This window comes from Dysidea avara, chromosome 4 (genome assembly GCF_963678975.1).
Source record: "Dysidea avara chromosome 4, odDysAvar1.4, whole genome shotgun sequence".
Lineage (NCBI taxonomy): Eukaryota > Metazoa > Porifera > Demospongiae > Dictyoceratida > Dysideidae > Dysidea > Dysidea avara.
The window spans coordinates 47,205,690-47,232,673 of record NC_089275.1 but is presented as its reverse complement, the minus strand read 5'-3'; the positions used below and the strand labels follow the sequence as shown (position 1 = coordinate 47,232,673).

The 26,984-nt window shown below is 38.2% G+C and overlaps 2 protein-coding genes across 5 annotated transcripts in view; one reads left to right on the top strand and one right to left on the bottom strand.

Moving 5' to 3' along the window:
• LOC136252508 (trans-L-3-hydroxyproline dehydratase-like) overlaps positions 1-26,984 on the top strand; it is a 182,577-nt gene that overhangs the window by 144,690 nt on the left and 10,903 nt on the right. The window contains exon 1 of one of the 2 annotated variants that reach the window (XM_066044960.1): positions 25,708-26,062. The exons of the other annotated variant lie outside the window; for it this stretch is intronic. Within the exon in view, the coding sequence (XP_065901032.1) occupies positions 25,780-26,062 (283 nt within the window). The 5' untranslated portion in view covers positions 25,708-25,779. Of the gene's footprint in view, positions 1-25,707; positions 26,063-26,984 lie in introns of those variants that run through there. 2 annotated transcript variants of the gene reach the window in all.
• On the bottom strand, positions 263-18,706 carry LOC136252501 (uncharacterized). 3 transcript variants are annotated; one of them, XM_066044951.1, is made up of 12 exons: positions 18,419-18,706; positions 18,174-18,254; positions 15,490-15,608; positions 14,170-14,191; positions 12,389-12,495; positions 10,724-10,811; positions 10,585-10,674; positions 9,499-9,601; positions 6,926-7,309; positions 4,298-4,408; positions 4,004-4,084; positions 263-595 (listed from the first exon to the last, which is right to left on the bottom strand). In XM_066044951.1, exons 1-12 carry the CDS (start codon positions 18,649-18,651, stop codon positions 326-328), a joined length of 1,689 nt encoding a protein of 562 aa, XP_065901023.1. In that variant the 5' UTR covers positions 18,652-18,706; the 3' UTR covers positions 263-325. The 3 variants fall into 3 exon arrangements, with proteins under 3 accessions (XP_065901023.1, XP_065901024.1, XP_065901025.1); XM_066044952.1 differs by having other exon boundaries at positions 9,499-9,592; XM_066044953.1 differs by lacking the exons at positions 18,174-18,254; positions 18,419-18,706 and adding an exon at positions 18,046-18,163.

Here is a 26,984-nt window from a genome sequence, read left to right as displayed (position 1 = left end):
ATGTAATAGGCAAAAATTTGGGCATAATAGGCTGGTCCCTAACAGTAGGAATGATTGTTCTATTGAGGTGACTGAACAGAGCTCTGTATATAAATGAATGGGATTTACCTATCTGGACACTTATCTGAACATATTAATTGTGTAAATAAAACTGGCAAACAGGTGTTCAAATAATGGAGAACCCACTGTACTTGACTTTGTGTAACAGATTTGACTACAGTTAATTCTGTATTGATAGTGCCTACCATACACAGCTACTTCCTTTACGCAATGGCATAATATAATTATACAGGTGTACAAAATATTAAACAATTGATAAATAAAATTAACAATGTTGATGATGTAACAACAGATTGGAGATCACATGATCATCACCAGAACTACTGCTACTGTGTTTGAGTGGTTTGTGTGTGTGACCCAGGAGGTAAGAGTCACTGACTCCTTTGCTTTTATTTGCTGTTTTGATAGGTGAAGCTGGCCTGTTACAGCCAATCAAACTCCAGGAGAGGTGATGTACAAATTGTTGAACTTCTTCAATATGATTGGATAATTCTTGTATGGTAGAAGACAGTACTTGTAATGTGGCAGATTTCTCCTACAATGACAGTACAAGTGTAGTACTGGAAAATATTTAACTACCATATAACAGATTTTTTGTGGACAAAAAAAAATCATGTTTGGTATGAAGTTTGATGCATTAAAATTAATAATGATGTCACATGCATGACAAGTCCAAGTGGATCATTAACTAGAACAGTTAACATGTAAAGGTATCTGCAACCAGATCCTATTCCTCAGGGAGAAAGGAGGGAGGGCTTATCTTATAAACACCTCCTCAATCTTTAATGAATCAACCCCACATAGAGATAGAAGGTCTGATTCACATTTTACAAGGCTAATAATAATCACAGATACTAATCAGTTAAAGAAGCACAGATGTATCTATGGTACCAGAAACTGTACATGTCACTTGAGATAGTTGTGATCACATGACCAACTGCCATGTCTTCTTAAAGCTTTTTATTGACAGGGTAACATCTAACCAATCACTAATGTAAATTTTATAAATGTTTGTAAAAGTACTAGAATATTAAAAATTATAGATTTATAGGAATTCAACTGATATGTGACCATCTCAGCAAAAACCCGACTTGTTTGCACTAGCATGCGTATTGAGAAAATTGAAATTTAAAAATAGTTCGTAAAATTACACATGCCACAAAGAAAATATGCAAGTTTTTATCAGGCCAGTAATTGAAGAAGGAAGAAGCAAATCGATTAAAACTATATACCATCTTATTTGCCTGCTCATGAAGAGTCTTAAATCTTTGCTTCGTTTCTGTAGCTTCAACGGTATGCGTGTCACGTGCGTTTGTTTACAATGTGGTAAACGTAAACAAGATCATCATTGTTTCTTCTAACAAACCGCCTTCATATCCATATGCACAAGTGTCTACAGGACTAACACTATACCTTGGCTGATGTGCTTATCCATGGTGAACATTTTAAGCCAAATTGCAATGTTGTAGACTAATTCAAATAGAAGTTATGGCTGCGAAAGTAAGCACCTCTAGTTTATTTTCAGTATAGTTGCTGTACAAATCGATTATCTTACTCTTCCTACTGTCTAGTGCTATACTTCCAAAACTACTCACCACAGAAGGCTGAAACTTTGGTGATCCATTCCTTGGACATTGCAGATAATGCTGAGTCAATAAAAATTTTTTTAATTGTGCGAACAAGATGGGTTTTACTGAGACGGTCACATATAGTAGTGAAACAAGATGAATGATGGTATTACAGCATAGCTCAGTGGGAAAATCCCTGCTTTGGCAATTAAGTTATAACAATTATTTTGTTCAATCTCAAAGTAGGGATTTTCCCATATGCAACCAGACCGTATCCTCAGGGAGGAAGGAGGGAGGGTTTATCAACTTGAGATTATAAATACCTCCTCAATCTCCAATGAATCAGCCCCATCCCCAAGGAATATGGTCTGGTTTAAGAATAATAATCCATGTGCTAATTGGTTAAAGAGCTGTATAGTGTGACCAAGCTATGCTGTAATACCATCATTCATCTTTTGTTTCACTACTATTTTTCAGTTGGATCTCTAATTTACTAGTTAACTTTGGTCTGTTTAACATATGGCACATTTTTTTTGTTTGTTTATTATAGCATACAGCTATACATGTGTGACTATTCTATTAGGGTGACTGTTGTATTAGAGTACTTTGAGTCAGAGGAGGGTGTATCACTATCTCATACCGTAATTTGCTTTTTTTTCGTTGTAAAATAATTTTTGTACGCAAAATTTTTACGAAAATTTCTTGCACAAAATTTTTTATACAAGATCGAACTACTCTAATAGAGCAGTCATTTACGTAAATAATACGAAAATATTTTTACACGAAAATTTTTATCACGAAAACTATTTGCACAAAAATAAAGCGAATTACGGTATTTCACTGTGCTAGCATTATAAATACAGATAGACCAATAATAAGTGTGTGTGGTCATTGTGATTGAATAAACAGACTGTTAAGTAGTATAGCGGCGTAGCCCCCAAAATTGGCAATATTGTGCACTTTTTCATAAAGCCATAAAACTTTCCACATAAATAGTAGTCCTCGATACATGTATTTTTAGATATAGTGCCATCACTGATTTGACCTTTGGTGACCTTTACGGCCTTTTTTATACAGAAAATTGATCATTTTTGTCTTTAACTTCCTGAGGCAGTAATTAACTTGTTAAAACATGGTACCAAACAAAAGATCTTGCTGATAGAAACAACTTGGTTTTTATTTGAAGTCAATAGGTGATTTCATTACAAAGTTATGATCATTTTTATTAGCTGCAAAATTCGATATAATTACTTACCTGCCCTCCAGGTGTGAATTACCTGTGGGCAGATAATAATATGCATAAATTTATCAAATTTTGCAGCTAATAAAAATGATCACAACTTTGCAATGAAATCACCTATTGACTTCAAATAAAAACCAAGTTGTTTCTTTCAGCAAGATCTTTTGTTTGGTACCATGTTTTTAACAAGTTAATTACTGCTTCAGAGAGTTAAAAAGACAAAAACGATCAATTTTCTGCACAAAAATGGCCGTAAAGGTCACCAAAGGTCAAATCAGCGATGGCACTATATCTAACATTACATGTATTGAGGACTACTATTCATGTGGAAAGTTTCATTGTTTTATGAAAAAGTGCATGATTTTTGGTTGTGCCGCTATACTAAAGAGTTAATTTTCAATCAACCAAGATTGTTAATGGGTGTTGTCATGAAGTTAAGGTCATAAGCGCTTCAAATAATTTTATGGTGTCTAAATATGTTACTCAGAAAAAGTTTTGATACAGGAAATCAATGCCTCGATATGGTTTTATTGCATGAAGAAGACGACAACCAGTAAGATTGAAGATAAAAGGAAATACAAGGCACACACTCATTGGAACCCCAAAAGGCACACGCCACTGGTCAGTTTGTTATTGTGGCATAAAAATGGTGGTTGTACACTGCCTCGTTTGACCACCAGCCTTGCGACTGTAGTCAGCCAGGCTGGCAGACAGAAATTCAAGTTTCAGTAATTTTTAAAAATTCCATATCCAGCCGCTTCTTTATTTTAATGATGTTAGACGGACTAAAATTATTCCATAAAAGTAATTTTCGTTGCATAAAATGTCTTTAGGATGATTGTTAAAGGCGGAACTTTAGGCAGCGCATCACTTTAGGGGAGATCCCTACTTAAACAGTACTACTGTACTGTTTGACAACAAGCCTATGATGATAAAAAATTCTCCTTGAAAATAAGTAAAAGAGTGATTTGATATGTCCCAATTGAAAACTTATTGACAATTTGCTCTTCCGCTATAATTATAAATTTCTACATACAATGTAAATAACTACACAAGGTCATGTCCCCAAAATGACAGCATCGTTGTGCTTTGAAACACACAACCAGTTAGTAGGTTACATTACTTTATAACTGACCTTGGATAGTCCACACTGGGATAACTGCATCTGGTAATCATGTCTAATTATAGTAACATCATCACCACTCAGCAATGGCTCCTACATGACAATAAAACACCTAACTACTCTAATAGAACAGTCAGTGAACTTGATGCAAATCGTTTACAGAATATTGCAATAGCATTACCATACTTAAAAAAACAGGGAATTCATATGAAGCCCATGAAAATTTTATACTACCAAAGATTTGCATAACACACCAGTCAACTTACTACACTACCCTAACAGAACAGTCACCAACTAGTCCCTCACCTTCAACTCATCCAGCCAGTTTAGCAGTAGACATAGTAATGGAGTCACATCACTGATGGAGGATAACACTTCACTGTATCCTGATGGTGACTGACTGTTGTTGAGATCACTCTGTTAACAATCAGCCATGACTTGTTACACACATTATATAAGGTGTAGAAGATCCGTATAATAGTTGTAACATGGGCATGAGGGCTTTGCTTGGTATGTATGCCCGACTGCCTGAGGGCTTAATATACAACACTTCCCATCCGTATCAGGCTGATAGCCTGCACAGAGCGATTAATCACCCAACCCCATTTGGTTATTACAATTAACAGACAAATCCTCAAGATATCACAGAAAATTTTGTAGTCACGTGAATTTAATGTTTTAATCAGTGCTGTTGAATCTGAATATTTACTAAAGGCCTAGAGATAGGTAAGCTTGTTTGTAGTGTGGTTGCTTCATGCAGAATGGTAACTTTGTGATGGGGGTGTGGTCCATATTCAGAAACATGCAGACACAATTGGTGAATAAGCTATAGCACTAGTTTTCACCTTAGCCCAACATTTTTCAACTTGTAGGATAGCGAGGATAACAAAACTCTCTGTCTGAGTGGTTTTCATGGTGAAATCCAAATCATGCATCCTAATCACGTGAGTAGTAATTGATCTCCACAATATTGATTGTTTATATAATCACTGCCCAGTCTACATTCAGATGTAGCCCAGCCAGCTGGGCTGCATATGAAATGTAGCCTCCTTTTATCTGAGGTGTGAAAGTGTTACATCCACACATATAAAACATCTTTTGCCTACCAAGAGAACTCTGAGATACTTATGCAGGGGCAGATCTAGGGGGGTTTCTGAGGTTTCCAGAAACTGATCAAGTGTATTCAGGTGATCAAAAGTATATTTTGCAGTGATTTACAATGGTACAATTTTTCAGATCGAAATACTCTAATAGAGCAGTCAACCACTCTAATAGAACAGCCATATTTTGTATTTCTCTTAAGAACTGTAAGTAGCTAGCTAGCTACTTTATTTACCTGTACCAACACAGTAAAAAATAGTCCAAAATCTTTTAATAAAGTGTTAAAATCTGAAAATCTTCCTGGGGGCATGCCCCAAGACCCCCAGAACAACATCCATATCTGTTATAGCTATGCTTCAGATGTCAAATTTGCTCTGTCCCTTAACTCTTTAGTCTGCACCTGATACTGTACCAGAAGCAAGCACAATTAAGCAGCCTACATTATACTTAACATAATTATATTTTAAAACTGTCATTATTGCTACCAGATTCAATTTCAAACCTTGCCCCATATCCCCCTAGATTTAAATTTGCGTATAGCAAAAGTTTGGAAACCAGTCACTAAAATTCCTGGGGCCACCCTTGCTTACGTATGTACCACTTCAAGTACTGTAGGAGTACAATATAAGCAATAGTTGTAACACGGGAATGAGGGCTATAGGGCTTTGCCTGATATGTATGCCTGACTGCCCGAGGGCAGAGGGCATACATATCAGGCAAAGCCCGAATGCCCCGTGTTACAGCTAATATGTAACACTTAGTAGGCTGATAGCCTGTACAGGGCGATCAATCATCCAAGCCAATACGAGTGCAGACACCGGATGTATTATATATGCATACCTAAAATTTCGATTATGGGTTAGAAGCCAATGCACTCTGGTTACGTTCGGTTATGATAAACAGACATATCCTAGAGATATCATGGAGAATTTCAGTTATGCGAGTTTATTGTTTTAATCAGTGCTATCGATTTAGAATCGTTTATGGAAAAAGGACGGAGTTCACTAAAGGCCTAGACAGGTAAGCTTGCTTGTAGAGTGGTTACTCCATGCAGAGTGGTAGCTTCGTGATGGAGGCATGTCCGCATTCGAAAATGTAAAGTTCCGATCGATGAATAAGCTATAGCGCTAGTTTTCATCTTAGCCCAACGTTTTTCAACTTGTACAATGGCGAGTATAACAAAACACTCTCCATCTGAGTGGTTTTCATGGAAAAATCCAAGTTGTGCATCCTAATCACGTGAGTATAAATTGATCCCCACAATCAATTTTGGCATCGACATCTATACAATCACTGCCCAGTTGTAGCCTGGTCTACATTTCGTATGTAGCCCGGTTAGCTGGGCTACATACGAAATGTAGCCCGGGCGGCTCTTTTGATCTGAGGTGTGAAAGTGTTACATGTACTATTGTCCCCCCACCATTCAAAATTTCAAGGGGATGATTTTCAGGATCATTAATGCATTTATATGTAATACCAAACAATGTTGTTTTTTCAAGCGGGTAAATTTTTCACAGAAACAGGGGCTACCAATCTGCAAAAATTAAAATTTCTCAAACCCTGTTATTATGTATACTTACATAGGGAACATGTTATAGTATGTACCACTTAAACGCAATGTCGTCTCACGAGAGTGCAAGTTATTACAAACCTTGCTAATTAAAGGGTGTGGCACCCATTTTGCTGACGAGTATTTATTCTATTTCGTTTGGGATGAACACTCATGAGCGAAACAGATGCCATACCAGCAAGTTTTTTAACCACTTGCACTCTTGCGAGACAACGTTGCATTTGAGCAGTACTGTATGCCTTAAAATATTATTACAACCTCACCTTCAGTTGATTGGTGGTTCCTATGGTATCTTTATTATCTAACCAGTTACCAAGGTGAAGTTTATTAAGTGACTGGGTTGTCGTCTTATTTGAACCAATAAGATCACTGCACTCCAGTGTATCATGAACACTATTGCTAGGAGACACTAACAAGTCCAGCTCCTCATTATCATCTTCATCAGTCTGGATCACATGATCTGAGCCCACACCTCCAAGATATGCCCTCAACTCCAACTCACTAAGAGATTTACACAATTCCTTCAACTTGGTGGTATTGGTGTTGCCATTGGTAACCACTGTAGTAGTAGCAGTAGTAGTTCTCCATGGAAACTGAGTAGTTACTCCACACAAGTCTAATATCCGTCCACAAATATCACACAACACCTGAAATGATATTAGTAACAATGAAACCATTTCCAAAAAGTACTTAAACACCTAGCATACAATTTGTGACCGGATCTGCGAAAACCTGACACAATAGTGCATTTTTTAAATTCCTGTTTATTAAATATTTATAATCTACTTAGCCAAGTGTATTCTCTAGCAAAGTTTCAGCCTCATATGCCAATAGCTTTCGGAGTTACAGCCCTACAAAGTAGCAACAACAGAAAAATCAATTTGTACAGTAAGTATTGGGAAAAAATAAATTACAGGTGCTTACTAAAACAGTTGTAACTTACGAAAGGATGGACGTACTGGGCTGAAACTTCCACCATCGTGTTCGCTATGGATAGGGGAATCATTTACTGGGTAAGGTTGTCCTTTTATCGCCTTTCTTCACTGGACGATCGCTTCGACGTTACGTAAACAAACGCTCATAACTTTCGTATCCTTTGGTCTACTGCAATGAAACAAAGATTTCCTAACTCCTCCTGAGTAGGCGAATAAGATGATATCCAGTTTTTTTTGTTTGTCCCTTCCTGCACTGAGAAAGAGGCGTTCAAAAAAATTATGAACCTTTTCCAATAATACGCAAATATTTCACCAATTGTTTTCAATGCTTTATACTGGAAATTTAGGCTTGCGCTATTGTGTCGGGTTTTCGCAGATCTGGTCACATATTACTGGTATTAAATACTTTAATATTAAGGTGGTAGTCAAGTGGCTGCCCACAATTGTAACTAACACTTTCTATTAGTGATGCACCGATACTGATACTAGTATCGGTATCGGCCCTATTTTGGTGGTATTGGACTTGTATCGGTAAAGCTAAAAATGCCCGATACCAACCGATACTTTAAATGACGTCATTTAATTACTTATCAAGATGGCAGCGTACATAGCGCATTGAACGGAGTTGAGCAAAAGCTGTTATAAGCCATGAATTCCTTAACAGAAGCCAACTACTAGCATTATTAGTACAGTGGAAACTGAAGTAAGCCACGAAATAAGATTCATTGAAGCCATAAACTTATCTTCGCGTAATTGATAGCCACAAAACCAGCAAACTGCAGTTGATGAGTTCTAGTAAGCTAAATCACTAGCTGTTTCTCGTGAGAAATTCCTGTGGGGCAAAGTATCGGTATCAGCCAGTTCTGGCCTCAAATGTATCGGTATCGGATCGGTAGTGAAAAAGTGGTATTGGTGCATCACTACTTTCCATACAAGTATAAACAATGACTGAATTAGGGATTAAATGTTCACTGGTATATCTGCAGGTGTAGGCAACTTCCCTTGTTTCTCTACTTTTTTCTATGATCCCTAATCAAACTTATAAAATTCCTTATACTTGTTTGTTTATTTTTTAAATAACATTATTATTAATGGTGAACCCGCACTTACCACATCAAAGGAAAGGATGGCACCAGAGTTAACATTTTCATCTGAACGTATTTCCCAGCTATCAATTACACTGACTTGAAAGTAATATTACGCTTCGCTTCAGCCTGTTATACACAGTGCTACAAACAAATCAATCACCACAAAAAATACGGACAATTCGCACGCCCTAACTATCAATTACTGATTCAAGTGTTCATTATGCTTTACTTTCACCTAGTTACACAGTACTACTAACAAAGAACAGTACCAGAAGTGCCTCTGCAATCAATACAGTCACCACGGAAAATATAGATGAATTCTTGTTTACAAATGTAGGGAAGCCATGCATTGTGCTACCGTAAATTGACACCTTGGGTAGTCAGCAAAAAGAAATGGGACACAAAGGAGGATAAAGGTAAATCCATGATGCACTCATTGTACATACTGCTGCAGCCAAAAGGCATGTCTCGGGACAAAGTGATGTCGAACAGTGAAAATCAAGCCTGTAGCCTTAGCCATTATCGAGTTACACTTGCCTAAAGGCATCAGGCAGGCGGGCGGGCGGGCAGGCGGGCAGGCAGGCAGGCAGGGGCAGTCTATACAAAGGACACAAACACCTCCATATCTTGGAGACAAACACCTCCATATTAAGTATATTAAGGACACAAAACACATCCATATTAAGGACACAAACATGTCCTTATTAAGAACACGCACATTTCCAATAAGAACACAAACATTTATATATAGCAATATCACAAATAACTAATGAGGTCATAGTTGATGACATAACTTGCTAACACAATATTTACCTTTGGTAGATACTTGTAGCAGCGATAGTCACCACCATGAAGGATACATCGCTGGTTATTCATAAACTGATCCAACGTCACACAAGGGACATCACTACAATCCCTAAGGGAAAGGGTGGAATTAACAAGTTATGTAATAATTAACACAGTTAATAGCTTAGTAAGATAATACTACAATACGTACACCAATGCATACTGTATACTATCCAGTGGATGATGCTTATATGTGACCGGATCTGCAAAAATCCGACACAATCACACATTTTTCCAATTCCTGTTTAATAAATATTTATAATCTCCTTAGCCAAGTGTACCATCTGGCAAAGTTTCAGCCTCATATGACAATAACTTTTGGAGTTACAGCCTTACAAAGTAACAACAACAACATAAAAATTGATAGCAAGCATTGGGAAAATAAATTGTAGGTGCTTACTAAAACGTTTGTAACCTACAAATAGAATGATGTATGTCGCTGAAATTTTCACCACCATGTTCGCCATGAATACAGGAATCAACTACTGGGTAAGTTTGTCCTTTTATCGCCTTTCTTCACTGCATAAAAAGGCAAAATCTGTGAAGACAAATCAATCACGTACAATCGCTTCGACGTGATGTAAACAAACGTTCATAACTTGTGTATCCTTGGATCTACTGCAACGAAACAAAGATTTTCCAACTCCTCAATTGAGTAGGCGAATAAGATGACATACAGGTTTAGTCCTTTCCTTTACTAGAGTTAAAAAATTTACGGAATTATTCAATAATACGCAAATATTTCACCCATTGCTTTACGCTATAAATTTAGGGTTGCGTGATTGTGCTGAGTTTTTGCAGATCCAGTCAATATATATCTTGGGTAAGTCACACACAAATCATCGGTAGCCAAGTTAATCACACACTTGTCATCATATGTCTTGAGATTTAAAAGACTGTTGACAATATTTCTCACAATAAAAGGGGCTAAATTGAGACTACGACAAACACACTTAAGCTACACACACCCACGCATGCACACACACTCACACACATGCACGCCACAAACACATACAAGAAAAACACATACACACTGACAGACAATACACTCACACTGAAGGGAACACTATCCACTTGGGCCTCAGGTACTCATAGAACTCTTGTACTATCTGTAGTTGAACTGGCGACTGAATAGAACCTGGCCTACAGTAAAAAGAGGTGTGGCTAGGTGCATAGGGTAGGTGTGGCCCACCTCTTTGATCTCACATGAGCCACAGCTTGATCAGAAGTAATGTGATCAGAGAAGATCAAATGACAAGCAACCAGTACACCTGTCCTGCCTGTAAGGAAAAATTCGGTGGTTTTACTACTGCGCCATGTCTGACCTACTTGACATGGTCACTATAATGAGGTGGTCTTACTAAAGAGGTCATGAAGTATACCTTAGCTATGTTTGGGACCTACTTGACATGAGGAGGCTTCCACAAAAATATTTAGTATTACTTATTACTTGTTACTGCCACTGTGAACGTATTACTTCAGTTTAAAAGTAACTAGTAATATGTTTTATTACATAAGACACAATGTATAAAGGTACTTTGTTAGGTAATAATATTACATTAACGCGCATAGTTAGTTAAGTAATGCGTTAATACTTTAGGGTTGGGCGATATTGAATTTGTGACATGCGATTATTGCACGAGTCATTTAATGTGATTATTGCAATATTGCATGTGAAAATTGAAACACTACCACATTGTTAGAAAAGTCTATACGACTGCTTATTTTCATTGACAATTAGTTTACAAGCATAACTTCTTCTTTGCTAACAAGTTAACCAATTGACATAGTTAGCAATAGTATACATGAACTATATCAAATATGAGGACTAGAAGAGACACAAATTACGTAGATGATAAATACAATATTTATTGCAAAATGTGATAAATACTGCAAAGGCTAAATTCACACAATACCACTATTGTGAGCACTTAGTTAGGAAATACTAGCAATTTATTGAAATATTGTCCAACCCTATAGTACTTCATTAGGTAATAACATTACAGTAACACGCTAGTTAAGTAATGTGTTAGTACTTCATTAGATAATAATATTACAATAACAGTTAAGTAACATGATAGTGATTCGTTGAATAAATTAAAATATTATTACAGTAGCGAGTAATAATGCGCTACTTTAGTAACGCATTATTTATGCAAAGTAACTATCCGTTAAATATTACTAGCATAAGAAATGTAGAGTGTTATATTACTTCGTTACTGCATTAAGTAATAATATTATGTATCGCGTTACAAAAGTAATGCGTTACGTCCAACACTGAGTGAACAAAGCACCTCTACACTTAATACACTCACTATGGAAATTGCAGATAATTCTCATGATAGTCATGATACATTACCACAATGTAACAACCAGTAGTGGAGAAAGAAGTGGGACACAATGGAGGACAAAGGTAAATCCACAATGAACATATTGTGGCTGCCACGTCTGGTGAAGTCATGTTTCAAGCCTAAGCATTGTTGAACAGTAACCTGTAGCCTAAACTATAGTCAAGTTATGCTGGTTGAAGGCATTACTCAGAGAGGAAGTCAGTAGAAAATTTAGCGTTTTTTTTAAAATTTTTATAGAAACTCGATGTGTTGCTCTGAAAGCATTTCAGGATTGATTATGCTGTCAAGCTGGCATGAAGGACATTTGAGGCTGGTTTTCAGGTGATATTTTGGGCAGCAAAGCTCAAACCCTCGTGATCTAGCTCCCTACTATACAGTACTGCCATAGGATAAGAATGCCTTGTTATAATGGACACAGTCCTATCATACAATGGTCCTAATAATGAGGTAACACTACATTAGCATATTAGAGATAACAAGAGTCACACATTCTAATTACAGCTCACCAAGGCCAGCATGACAGTGTACGGCCACCTTTCCCTGATCCACAGCAAAAGTGAACACCTTCACCATATCCAGTAGATTAACTATTGATGGTACTCCAAAGTCGCCCCTGTAGAAAATTATAATATTTGCACTATCGGAACTTGTAATGTGGACGGACACCTACATAATCCAGACACTTAGTTAAGGTCCAAAAGTATAGTACCTTGATAATCAGGACACTACTGGTTGGTCTCAAAGTGTCCATACTGAACGTACGTACAGACTACAACGTATGTACAGACTACAGTGTAGCCATGCAGAATCACGATAACATACAGTTTGAAAGCTAGCCAAATAACTGTAACAGTAGTCAGAAGTCCCTAGTGTTGACTTTTTTGTACTATAATATTTCAGAGGCTCTGGATACAAGGTACAGTGCTAAACTAGTGGTATTGCCCTCTATTTCTATCTCTAATTCAGCATTTTGAAGCAGGGTTTCATTTAGGGGGGCAGGGGGTGCTTGCCCCTTTGGCAAATTCTTGCCTCCCTTAAATTTTAAGCGATAGAAAGTGCTTCTACAACAGTCTAAAATAAAAAGAGTGGCATATCACATTCTCAGACACCTGAGAATGCACCAGAAGCAATCTGAGTGTAGTGGGTGTAGCCCCTAGATGTTGTGTACATATACTGTATAGCCTAAATGTTTCGAGGGGGAAATTTTCGCTTATTTCGTGGTTTTGGGGGTTATCAGTGAAAATTTTAGCCTTGAAATATTTAGACCTCCACATAGTCTAATACATTTTGGGAAATCTGCGAAGATTTTATTTTTAGCAACATTACTCAACCTCGAAATATTTGCCCCTTGAAATATTTAGGTTATACAGTAAGTAAGCACAGGTATGCTTACACTATCCCCACTCTGAAAAAACTGTATTTTTCTCCCACTTAAATCATTTCTTAGATAAAGCTGAAGCTACAATAACTTTATAGATATGGAAATAGAACTCCCACTTCCAGCTGGCACTTTTTCTCAGCATGTGATACAATTTTTCTCAGTGATGGTGATGAATGATGCTGCTTTTCAAAAACCTATTTGATGTGCGAGCTATCTTCCGATACATTGCTGCATAGAAAGTTCTTCAAAGCCATCCAAAGATAATTCATTGTCAGTGGAAGACAATTCTGCCATCCAAACCCCTAGGCTACAGGAGGGAGACCAGACGATAGGGTTACCTAACTAGCTGGTGACCAACAGGTGTGCCAGCAAGTAGACTTTGTGACTGACAGGCACCAGTCTGTGGAGCAACCACTGGAAGTTGATGTGCCCCAGAGAAGTAAGGAGGACCCAAACCATTGTCAGAGCAACCCTGCGGTCACCTCATAACACCCAGTACGCTATTACATTGTGATTGTGCTCACATAAAATTTATGAGAGGTGCAGGTATATCTCACGTACAACTGTATGTTGTTCCAAATAACAGTTATAGTGCTAAACCTAGTGGTATGTTCAAAGGCACCAGAGCAATAAAACTTTTTTTTTTAAATTCCACAATCAATACCTCAAAACAGATTCCCTGAGGACAAGGTCTATAAGGGAAAGTTGGATTGGATGAGGTGTGGAGGATACAAGATACAGCACATTTCCAGTTATGTTATATCGTTTTTTTAAAATCCCACAGAGAGCAGTAGGAGACCATTGCGACAGTTCACTATGATTTTCAGCATTGTGGTCTAATGCATACACTACTCACTTTTCAACAAACGTTTACAACACAAACATAAAAGCTACTCAAACACTCACCAGCCATAGTTATAGAAGAACACTGTAAAATAATAAAACACATATGATCAAAACAATAGGCCAATATACTAATACAGAACACTTAGAGTTAGATAAAACTGTGATTACATAGAGCTCAAATCAATTGAATTTATGCAAGATGCAACACCGACAACAATATACTCTAAAAGAACAGTCACCATTTACAGTTTAGAAAACCAAGGTGTTCAGGTAACAGAGGTCTGGAAACACTGAAGATATACTACTCTACATGATACATATAGTAGAGCCTACAAACAGTAGTTGGTGGGGACCAAGGTTAGAATATTTAATATACAACTCAATAATGTACGTACACATATTTTATGAACATCTGAGAGTCATGATAACTGGTCTCACATGGCCAGACCACTATTTAGTGTCTCACACAAGAATGTGTGTACTCTGAGAAAGGTCCTGGACTGTTTACCATAATCTAGGCCACTCAATTCTTCACACCTCTAGCCACAGGGGTAACAAGTTCTTCACCTTTTGCACCACATGATGTACAAAGTCTGTTTGTAGAGAGCTGCTTAAAAATTGCAATCACTGATACTATATACTTTCCTGGAAAACTACCGTATAGCCTAAATATTTTGAGGGGGGAATTTTTTGCTGATTTTGTGGTTTTGGGGGTTATATGTATATAATTACCAGTGAAAATTTTATCCCTGAAATATTTAGACCTCCATATGTGACCCGGTCTGCAAAATAGAGTCTCATAGCCTTTCCAAATTGTCAAGTTTGACTAATCGTAACTCCTCATGCTTTCAACCTACTACCTTCATATTACACCAAGCCATAGTGTATGTTAGGGGTATAAGGGACTATATTTCAGGCATTCACAAGTCAAGTTACAGGTTGCCAAGTACATACAATTGAAAAGGCTATAAGACCCCTTTTCGCAGACCATAGTCTAATACATTTTGGAAGTGTTTGCAAATCCGCAAAGTTTTTATTTTTAGCAACATTTCTCAAGCTCAAAAATTTGCCCCTTGAAATATTTAGGCTATACGGTGATTGTTTGCTTAACTTAACAGTTATAGCTAGGTGCCACAATATACTAGTGTCACACACATCGTACAGCATGCATCAGTTGCATAACAGATTTCATTGTACAGACCTAAATAAGTCGAATGCATGTGGCACTGGCCTATATTAAAATCAACACAAGCTAAAATTACTAACCTTGTCTTTTATACGTACACACACACCCACGCACACTCGCACATGTATACACACGCACACACGCATGCACACACCACATACTACAAACACACACACACACACACGCACACACACCTCCTTGACTCATGAGATGTTCAGGTTGGTATGTAAACCCACTGGACTCTTCTAGACCTGGTCCACAATTCTTGTGCTCTCCCGGCTGTTGGAGGTTGAACACTGACTCTATCCCTGCCCTGTGAGTATGGGTAACACAGTGAGTAACTTTATCCCCAACCCTCCCTGTGACTGGGGGATTATAAACAGTACTCTGGCTAGGACACAACACTACTATTAGACTATGTCATGTACATGTATAGAATGCTTTGAAGATTAGTCATAAATGAGATATTTGAAATCCAATAGATACCCGCAGGTAGGTATCTAAACTGGTTAAATACACGTGACAAAGTTTATTGTTACGTGCTTTGCTGGATTCCAGCATATATAATGTATGTCACATGGATAGGAAATGCCTGTATTATTTACTTATCTTTTCTGTGTGCGTAAACTTAATGGCCTCAACAGGTGAAAGATTTTGCTGCTCTTGTAACCAGCAATTAGTGTTTGTTGTTTACAGCTTGGTACACCTACACTAATTGGAGGCTGGACTGGGTAGGGATGCTGGAGAGTAGTAAACAATAGCATAAGAACATAGGTGAAATATGGTGTTTCAAAATGGTAGTGCAAATTTCCTAAAGAAACAGAAAGTTCAGCGTTGTTTCTTTGCTGGTGTTTACACCACTTGTAGCAGGTAGAGTGTAGTAGGCTAGCTAGATATTCACTACTTCGCTGTATAATTTCCACTGTTTTGATAAAACTTCAGAAAACAGGTACTACTTTGTGCTGTTTAGCTCAAACTGAACAGGACTGTAGCATAAAATTATTTCAATGTATCACACATTTCTTTGGTTGTGTGAATGGCCTAATGTATTTCGCGGACTGGACTCACAGACTGGATTAATGTATTTCGCAGACTAGACTCACGCACTGAGCTGGAAACAGCTTTTAAACAATGATCCAAACATTATTCATCTCTTGTAACACCGGAGACACCACTATCGAGCTACAACTGCTGATACTGCTCTTCCTTACAAGTCAACAAACTAGTGCATGCACTAATTAATTAGAATATTCCTACGATACATGAGTACTAGCAGTGATAAAATGTGATAGAGGCTATTGTTGTAGCTTAGATGTTTTTCCTTTGTTGCTCCAGTCCTTAGCACTAGTGTTATAGGGCTGTAGTGATGAACCAGTTTATTTGCATAGCCCCCAGCATCACCTCGCCGGGCATTGCCACCTATATATAGCTACCCTGCTAAGAATTATTGCTGGCTCATCTCTACAACTCTAGCGCTAGTACCAAAGCAATAAAGGAAAACATCTACGCTATAACAATAGCCTCTATCACGCTTTATCACTGCTAGGACTAGTGTATCATAAGTGTATTCTAATTAATTAGTGCATGCACTAGTTTGTTGACTTGTAAGGAAGAGCAGTATCAACAGTTGTAGCTCGATAGTGGTGTCTCCAGTGTTACAAGAGATGAATAATGTTTGGATTATTGTTTAAAAGCTGTTTCCAGCTCATTGCGTGAGTCCAGTCCACGAGTCCAGTCCGCAAAATACATTAGGCCTGTGTGAATGTGGTGACGAGAAGTTGACTAATAGTACTGCTGTTGAATTATTAGCTGGTGAGTACCTACCATTGCCACCTGTTGCAAACAATATTTCTCTCAATGTCCACAGAAATGCTGTGTTCTTGTTCAGTACACAACGCAACACAATAAAGAATGTACAAGGAATATCCACGCCTTCAAACTACCCTTCAAACAAGAGAGAGAAAGCCAAACAGCCACTCAGTACATTTCAACAAATTTCCTAATGTATTGGTGCACTGTAACTAGGAGAGGAAAATAATAATTTAATGGGCATTTCCAATCCATTAGAACGCATACATTATCTATGATTCCAGCCACAACATCCATCAGAAATCATCATTGCTAGAGTGTAAAGAAAGCATTGCTGGATCATAAAGATGATCATATTCATCTAAGAGTGACTCATTGTAGCACTAAATCAATCAGGATGGGCACTAACACTGGCAGTTACCAGAGATACACGTCTAAATCAGGTATTGCACGAATCCCAGTATCTTTGCTACTGTGCCTCTCCTCAGGTCTCTAAAATAGCAAAGATATCTGGATATGTGCAATAACCTATACTTATAAACTGTTTGTATTCATCAGAGTGAAAAGTATGAGGATACTTCTCTGGCAACAAGTGGTGATGCATAAAAACAAGAGTCAACTTTGTCAAATTGTTATCAATTAATTGTACGAAACTTGTCCTGTGAAAACATTAACATATTCAATTCATAAAATCGTGACTATTGTGATCTAAGTCCCATGATATCATGATATTAAAATTTTCATATCGTGGCATCAATAATGTACAGATTAAGCAAACTATTTTTAATTATCAGCCTGTCACATATGTAGAAAAAAAGAATGGCTTGTATAACAAGACACTTAAGAGCTTGCGACCAGACTGACAAGCATGTGCCACACAAGGCTAGCACTATGTATATGACTATAAAGTGTTGACAGCAATGCTACAGCCTATGAAGTACCTTGGTTTCAAACAGAACATTATGAGAAACACTTGAGCCACATCATTAACTTGGCTTCTGTGTTGAAACCCCAAGTATGTACCACCTCCACAACACAGCTGTACAAAGAAAACACAAATAAAACTCACTGTTTGAATTCACCAATCAAATTCTTTTCCTTAATGAGGTGTGTAGAAGGTCTGGCCATGGCCAAAACCCTATCAGTTATCCTACAACACCAACATGATAACTGATAGCTTATAAGCTGTTTGTTAGCACACACCGTCTCAATAACTAACGCATTAACACAAAGACCTGCTCCTAACAACGTTACGTAAATAGTGTACAATAATTATACAGTTTATGCACAATTTGGCTTACAGTACACACTTACCAGTGAGAATACAGTCCTGGGATGGCCACATCGTTGGCTGGCCACTTCAAGTCACTTTCATACTTGCACTTGCTCCCGCCACAAAATAGCGAACATTGCATGGTACCAGAGGTGAAGCGCCGTAGCCGGCCAGACACAGAGTTATAGCGAGGTGTCACCACGACGCCCGAATAATGCTGCGGGTTAGACTGTTTCCTTCCTGGTACACTAGCAGAAGCATTGTTATCGTCCATGATTAGACCATGGAACAGTTACCACGTAGTTGTCATCCTGTTACGCGCCTAAATATTTAAATTAAAAAATATATTTTTATATGGCGCTAAATCCTGGTCTGGGGCGGCCGCCCTATACCAGCCTTTCAGTAATAATTCAAACAAGGGGTCCGCTCAGTAACCAAAACTTTCTAAATATGGCCTGAAATACCGGTCACAAACTTCCCTGTCTGGGATCACAGTTATAGTGGAAACTTCCTGAACCCCTTGGAATCACCTGAGGATGCATCTATAGGCCCCTTATTTCTTGTAAGATACCAAACTAGCAACTCAGTCTGAAATAATTGATATGGGTGCTCACTCTGTATTTGACTATTATTCATACATGCAGACACTATGATCAGTCCATCCATGTAAATGGACAGCCTACTGTGATAAAATTAAAATTCAACCTCTGTTAGTCCCTAATGAGGGAAGCCTCCAGTTAATCAACTTCAACGAAACACAGCTAGAAACACAATAATAATTATATGGTTGACAAATTACTATACATACATGTGCTATTTAACCAGAAATGAAGGTTGAGGGTCATCTTGTTCACAGTAGAAGGTGCACTCTCCAGTATAGTAGTAACCCTTTCCTGATACGTATCTCCACATTCACCGCTGGAGTATATTTTAACTTGTACCTTCCCATTGATGGAATGACTGATCATGAGTATTGCTATTACAATTGCAAATTTCCTCACTTCTCCCTCCTTGACAGCTAGTCCCTTGTGGTGGAGTAGGCTAGCTAGGAAACCAGGACTACGATAAACCTATTTGCATGCAATTATGTTATTTGGTGATCAGCATTTCAAGAAAAGTTTTGTTGATTTTAAGGTTTTTGGGTTAACAGTGAAAGCCAATTTTTATATTTAGACCACCATATAGTCTAATAAAATTTGGGATTGTTTACATATTTGATCTAATTTTACATTTCCGCTTCACATTGTTTAACCTTGAAAATATATCTCCTCAGGCTCAGGCATATATACATCAGGGAAAGAGCATAGCCCCAGATAGGGGATACTCATCACAAGAGACCAGATTAGCTACAATTAGAACTTTCATGAAAGTTGTATATACTATAGCTACATAGGTCTGATCTATTGGCAAACAGATGACTGTGATAGCGATTTCAGCCACCATATATAGCCAAGATTGCCTATCCATCTCCAGACCTCCCTCTCCCAAAAAAAAGAGCATCAAGAGAGTGTCTGATATTCCCATCAAAGGTGTATCTAGAAACTTACAATAGGTGAGGCAGATGCTTAAGGTGGACTTAATGATGTATGCACTCTATAGCATGCTCCAGCTACCCACAAAGAAATCTGTGCTACTAGTTTGAATCTGGAGGTATTTACAGCAATAGATTTCAGCACCTTTATACATAGCATATACAAGTGTATATTATATAGCATGCAAAATATGAACTCCCCCAATAAAAATATGGTTTGAAAGTTAAACCATCTAAGATTTTGAGTAGAGATCTAGAGTGATTTCACCAGTGTATTTATCATTACATTAAATGTCACTGATTGTTCTATTAGGGTGACTGCTCTATTAGAGTATCTCAATCTTGCTTGACTAGTTCGAAACCTCAAAGGTAGGGCTGGGCGGTATTGGAGTTTCGCTTCACGATATATCGTGCAGAAATATATCACGATATTACTATTTATCGCGGTTATTAAAGATGACTGCTATATTAGAGTAGCTGACTGCTTTATTAGGGTATCTCGATCCTAGCTGACTGTTCTATTAGAGTATCTCGATCTTTGTAAAAAAAATTGACTAGCTAGTACTAGGTCCTTGTTTGCAGTAGTATCACGTGATTATTTGAGGTCCATTATAACAACCTTAAGGGCTTAATAAGCTGTCACAAACACTAAAAATCGTAATAATATCGATATCGTGATATTATCGTTTCACCGAAATCTACGCGATACAGATATCGTTTCATTGCAATACCGCGGTATTACTATAATACCGAGAAACCGCCCAGCCCTACTCAAAGGAACTATAAATTGTTTTAAATTTTGTTAATGTAAGCTATCAATACATCTGTTTGATGAGCTGCCTCATAGCCCTCACCTGCCTAAATTGTAGCTTTACACCCCTTAATTATTATACTAATCTGTGCACTGCTATTCAGTCCTGGTGGCCATGACATTTGACTAGCTGACATACAACAATACATTCTCAATACATCCATGCATTCTGGTGGTCAGCATACTAGAGTCAGATCAAACTGGTACTCTCAATGCCAGGGGCACAGCATGCGGAGTCTGCTCAGTAAGCACTCAAGGCTCACTTCTCCACTGAACGACTCTGAAAAGCCTCTACATGTCTGACCAGAGAGCTGACCACTCTTATTGATGATGAGGGCCCATTTAAGGATGCTACACCCTCCTATTTGGTTATTTGGTTAGAGGACCACATGAATGTGGAAAGAAACTTTTCCTCCTCATATGGGCAACTATGAGAAGCCATACTGCTGTTTCCTCTGTGGACAACATGATGTTTACAAGAAGGGGATAGCATGCAGATATAAGGGAAATTACATAAATCCATCTAGAACTGCCTTAATGACCTACGGCCGCTGTCTAACCTTCAAATTTGTGAGTAGGCAGCAAATAAGAAACTAAACCCATGGTAGTCATAAGGAGATTTCACTATGGTAGACCTGAAAGAATGGATCTAAGTGGGCACTGGACACATTGAATTGCTTGGTTTGGCTAGTGTGACTTCTGACACTTGATATAATTATGTCCTAGTCCTGTAACTGTGGTGTATTCTGAGTCTCTGACACCAAAAATTTTCAAATTTACAGGTATTTAAGCAAAAACGAAGATTTTGGATGCACTTGTATGGTTTCTGAGTAGATAGAAATGGGCTTATAACCTAGTTTCAAAGCATGCCGTAAGGCAATGATTTTGACATGGCACCGTATCTCAAACGATTTAGCATACCTTACTCAACTTCCAAAGAAAAATTTACAATAAAGTGAACAATTTCAGCAAAATTTGTTGCTTAGCCCCTCCCAATAATTAGAGATTTTGTAAAAGACATGGGCGATCCCTACTATAGTATGTTCATGTTGAGCTGAATCCTGAAAAACAGCTAAAAATTAAAAGTGGATTTTTTCTCAACAGAGTTAACATTTCAGCCAACCAGATGATTATTGGTAACAGCAAAGGTGTCAACAACAGACACATACAGTTTGGCTCCATTACAAGTTCGGGAAAGGGGTGCAATGGGCACTGGCTTCCCCATAGGAAATGTATTGTGAAAATTTTGATTGGCCATACATATTATGTCAAACGTTTGAACAAAAAGATTTTGAAATATTTTTAGCGGGTCAAGCAGTACTACAAATGAGCCAAATTTCAAGATCGTGTGTAATTACATCCATGACTTATTAAATGTTTTTGAGGATTCAGCTCAACGTGAACATACTATATGAACCCACTATCATGGTTCATGACACATGTGCTCAGATAGTCCAATTGATGTTGAAAACAAAACCTATACAATTTATTGGTCACTGTGTACACAAATGGCACAATTAGGAGACTATTGCAATGGTCAGTTTAAATCGGGTGACCTTATTATACAGTGACCCAATTAGACAGGTTTCACTGTATAGAGTTGAATAATATAGAAGTATTGTGCAATCACAAATGCAGTAAAATACCTACAGTAAAGCAAACCAGCATACCATATATAGCCTAAGTATTTCAAGGTTGAGCAATGTTGCTAAAAATAAAACTTTTGTGGATTTGCAAGCATGGACTCCAAAATGTATTACCCTATATGGAGGTCTAAATATTTCAAGGCTAAAATTTTCGCTGATAACCCCCAAAAATGCAAAATCAGCAAAAAATTTCCCCCTTGAAACATTTAGGCTATACGGTAACATGGAATGTGATCAAAGGAATCAAATGAAACTTGCTGCATGACTTTGAATAATGATGCACTGTCTTTATGCCAATTTTGAAAAGAAATTTAATTTCTTCGATAATTTAGCATGGAATGACTGATTGACCAAAATACTAGAATTTCCTGAGTTAATACCTCAATTTTCCTAATGCTGACAGGTGGTTTTGAGTAGTCCATAGTATGAAGAAATATTTTGTGACATAATAAACTATAGACCATCAGTATTGCAAGGTTCAGCCAAAAAAATCCATCCTTCCACTGGACTAGTATAGTATGAGGTGTGATGCATGGGACCATGGGTTGTTGTCACATTAAGGTAAACTGTTTGATATGTAAATCCAGTATGGTAGCCTTCATGTCTTCGAATACCATTTTTACACTTATAACATCTGTGGCACATGTCTTGTGAGAGAACATGGACCGTAGGGAATTTTTGTTTGGTAAAAAAACAAATTTTTGATGAATTCCAGTGCCTTCACTGAATCATTATCCAGACCTGTGTAGTCGGGAAAATGTTCTCTTAAAGGTGAGTGAGTTATCTTCTCTAAGAATAAGTCATGCTTGTTGAGTAACAGGATGATAGGCATATTGAAAAAGAACTTAAGCACAATGATGTTACCAAAGAGAGTGACACTCTCTGATAGTCGATTCTGGGTATTATCTTTTGCTATCACTTGATCATAATCACTAACTGCCACAATGAAGATTATTGCTTGTACTCTATCAAAGCAGTGAATCCATTTTCGCTTCTCTGACCTTTGTCTACTAACATCAACTATACGTTAAACCGAAGGATACCGTGAGGGAACATGTATTCTGCTATTCCTACAGTTGGAAAATCCAAATGTAATATATCAGTAACTGATGGTATATAATCTGCTGCACACAATCGATCAAGCCCATCTAGGTAATACTTAGCGGAGTTAGATAGTTGGAATTCGTTTCTTCTTTGATAACATTGTTGGATACTATGGTCTTGCCAAACCATTGTGATCTTCTTCTGAAGGTCAGCACTAAAGGATTCTGGTGGGCTGGTAACTATTCCTTCCAGGACCTCCGCTATAGCTACTCTTAGTTTCAGCTTCTGGCGGACTGGTAGGAAACCTGTAGCTTTGTCATAGCATGGATAAGATTGTAGATGGCAACGTACACACTTTGGTAGATAAACCGTTTGTATTGCAGTCTCTCAGAATCGAGCCACTCTGCATGAATTGCTCTTAACTGCTTGATGAACGTGCTCTTTCCAGCTCCCCTAATCCCTAACAGTAGCAACTTAACCCTTTTACTATCTTCACGCTTCTGAGCCTTCAACTCTTGTTCGATGGCATTGTTCCGTTCCCATTGTTCCCTCTGTTCTCTAGATAGGCAACAGGCTAGCAGAGCCATAGCATGTCCTCCCACGGCGCTTGCCAATTAGAAATTAATATAAGCGCTTGCTCGAAAAGGGGTCGTGCCCAGACTATCTGGTCACCCGCTTAACACAAAATATGCTGGTAAACCCTTGGACAAACAATTCACAGATTTCCCTAAGATGCAGTCCGTAAGGGGAGGATTTTGCTCTAACTATAATGTTACTGAACCGAGACTAGACTACACCTGTAATATTCTGTGGTTGTATGCGAACCTCGATGCGAACAACTGCGCACCTCGCTGCGCACGCATATGCTTGTGCCTCGGCATGTACAGCGCATGACGCTTTGCATTGCAAGAGCTTGGAAAACCGCAGTACACATGCATCCAGATCGTACCAACCATAGTGCGCGAATGTACCAACATACAAATGGATCTATTAAACAGATTTGAGGACTTGACAGAGAAAGTAAATAATTTAGTTAGTTACAGTGATCAAGCTAGGGCCTGATACCACTATGGTAGTAGAAAACACTGAGCCATCTGAACAAGTGATCCATAGCAAGGAGGTAACTGTTGAATCAATAGCATCAATGACTGCAGCGATTGATGCTATTGATTCAACAGTTACCTCCTTGCTATGGATCACTTGTTCAGTTACCTCCTTGCTATGGATCACTTGTTCAGATGGCTCAGATGAACAGGCTTCCTTTACCCCTTTAGTATTTTCCACAACCGGTGGAATGGGAGGAGAAGCACTAACATTCTATCGTCGTCTGGCCGACATGCTTTCTCGCCACAGCTCAACATCTTATAGTGGCACTCTGGCGTGGATTCGCTGCACACTGTCATTTTCATTGCTTCGTTCTGCTACAATGTGCATCCGGGGAACACGATCCATCCTTCATCGTTCCAACAATGCTTCCCCGGAAATGGGCCATATTGCTGGCCCTAGGGACTTTTAGTTGTCCCCCTTTCAGTTGTCCAGCACACTTGCTCCTTGGTGCTGGGGGTGGTAGGCAAGGGCAGTACATCCAGCCCGGGAGAAAAAAAAAATAAAAAATAAAAAATAAATGACTGCAGCGATCATATCTGAAGAAAAGGAACGGGAGAAACGGAAACTGAATTTGATTGTGCACAACCTTCCAGAATCCACATCTGCGGAAGCCAGTATTCGGAAGAACGAAGATACTCAGAATGTCACATCCTTGATTAATAAATACATTGGAGTTAATGCTCACATCAGTAATGTAACACGGATTGGTAAACAGACTGGAAGGCCCAGACTCACGAAAGTTACTTTGTCAACAAGAGAGGAAAAGTTTAAAATTCTCCACAACAGGTTGAACTTGCGTAAGAAAGAGCACCCGACTCATGTCACTAAAGTATTTATAACACCTGACTTAACCCCACAAGAGCAAATACGGAACAAACAACTACGTGCCAGGCTAAGTGAGCTCAACAAGCAGGATAAATTGTATCGGATTAAGAATGGTAAAATAGTTCTAAGAGAAGCTTCCTAATTTAGACCAACTCCATCATATCAAGCCATATAATATCAAGATCGAAATACATCTGTAGCTACAGAACAGATTTTAGCGATGCAGTGTCTCAAGCAAGTACTGTGATGAACTTGATCAGAAACTCTTGAATAATTTTGTAAGATATAAGTATATGCGTCATACTCCTTAATGGAGGTTTTGCATATTAAACTTAATAATAATACACAATACTGTGGTCACGTGCACATTATTCAGGTGTGATTGTGGTTTTCGGAAGCGTATATTGACTGCCGTATGATTAGACCCCCGATCTCACAATGAACAGCTACCAAAGGATTACAGAGCTCAACAGTTCACTAATAATCAAGACGGTAGAGATGCACACTGGTGGTGAAGCGGTGCGCATTGCAGTCTCTGGATATCCTGAGATTATTGGGGAGACGATACTTGACAAGCGACGTTACTGCAAAGAGAACCTTGATCAATTGCGTAAGATGTTGATGGAGGAGCCTCGTGGTCACAGTGAGATGTATGGAGTTATACCAGTGAACAGTGACATCAAAGAAGCTGATATGGCAGTGTTGTTCACCCATTGTGAAGGTGAATGAGTGTGTACGCATACTTGTTTGTGTTCCTAACTATGTGGTGGAGACCAGACAGGGTCAGAGATACATTTTGCTTTAGTGCAGAGGTCTTTGATTCAGTGGCTCCTTGTTATGTTTGGCCTAAATAGAGTAGGTTAAACCCACACAAGTCAATGATAATGTAGTTTCTCAGCCTTCCACCCCATGTCTGTCTGCATTGAATGTCAATATTTCTCTTGTTGTCTGTGATACCATTTTGCTGTGCTAGCTTGAGATACTCTAATAGAGCAGTCACTTAATTTAATATTGTTGAAAACATTGGACGGAAAACTGCAATCTTTGGAATGGCCTTACTCAGCTTCCTTGACTAAGTGGGTACTGTCTCTCATGGAGGTTGTGGTAGGGATTCAGAGATGAAGATCTAATAGAACATACCATAAATTTCGGTGTAGAAAATTATCATCTATTAAAATTTCGGTGCAACGTATTTTCATCACTGGCATAATTGACAAAAAAAATGATGGAATACCTATGCATTAATATTTGTATGTGCAAATTATTCATTTATAGTTTAAAATATTTGTTGTTTTGATTTTTGGCAATACAGCCAGCAACAAAAAAGTTTGACGACAAATTGTTCTTGATTTACGGTATGTGCATGTTTCAAGGGGTTGTCACATGTATGGGTACACCTAGTCTCAAGTTGCCAGACCAATACGCCAGGCGCTTATTGATATCCTGATTATAAGTGCCGGCTGTAATTGGTCTGGTGACATTATGACTCATTACCATTTCTACTGGAATGTAGCGGCGTGTGCAGTATAGCCGTAGCGGCAGCTGTTTCCATAGATACCTAATATTTTATTACGCTAAAGTTGGGACTATTCTATATAACACAGCTAACTCAAGTGACAGGTTATTACATTCACTACTTACCA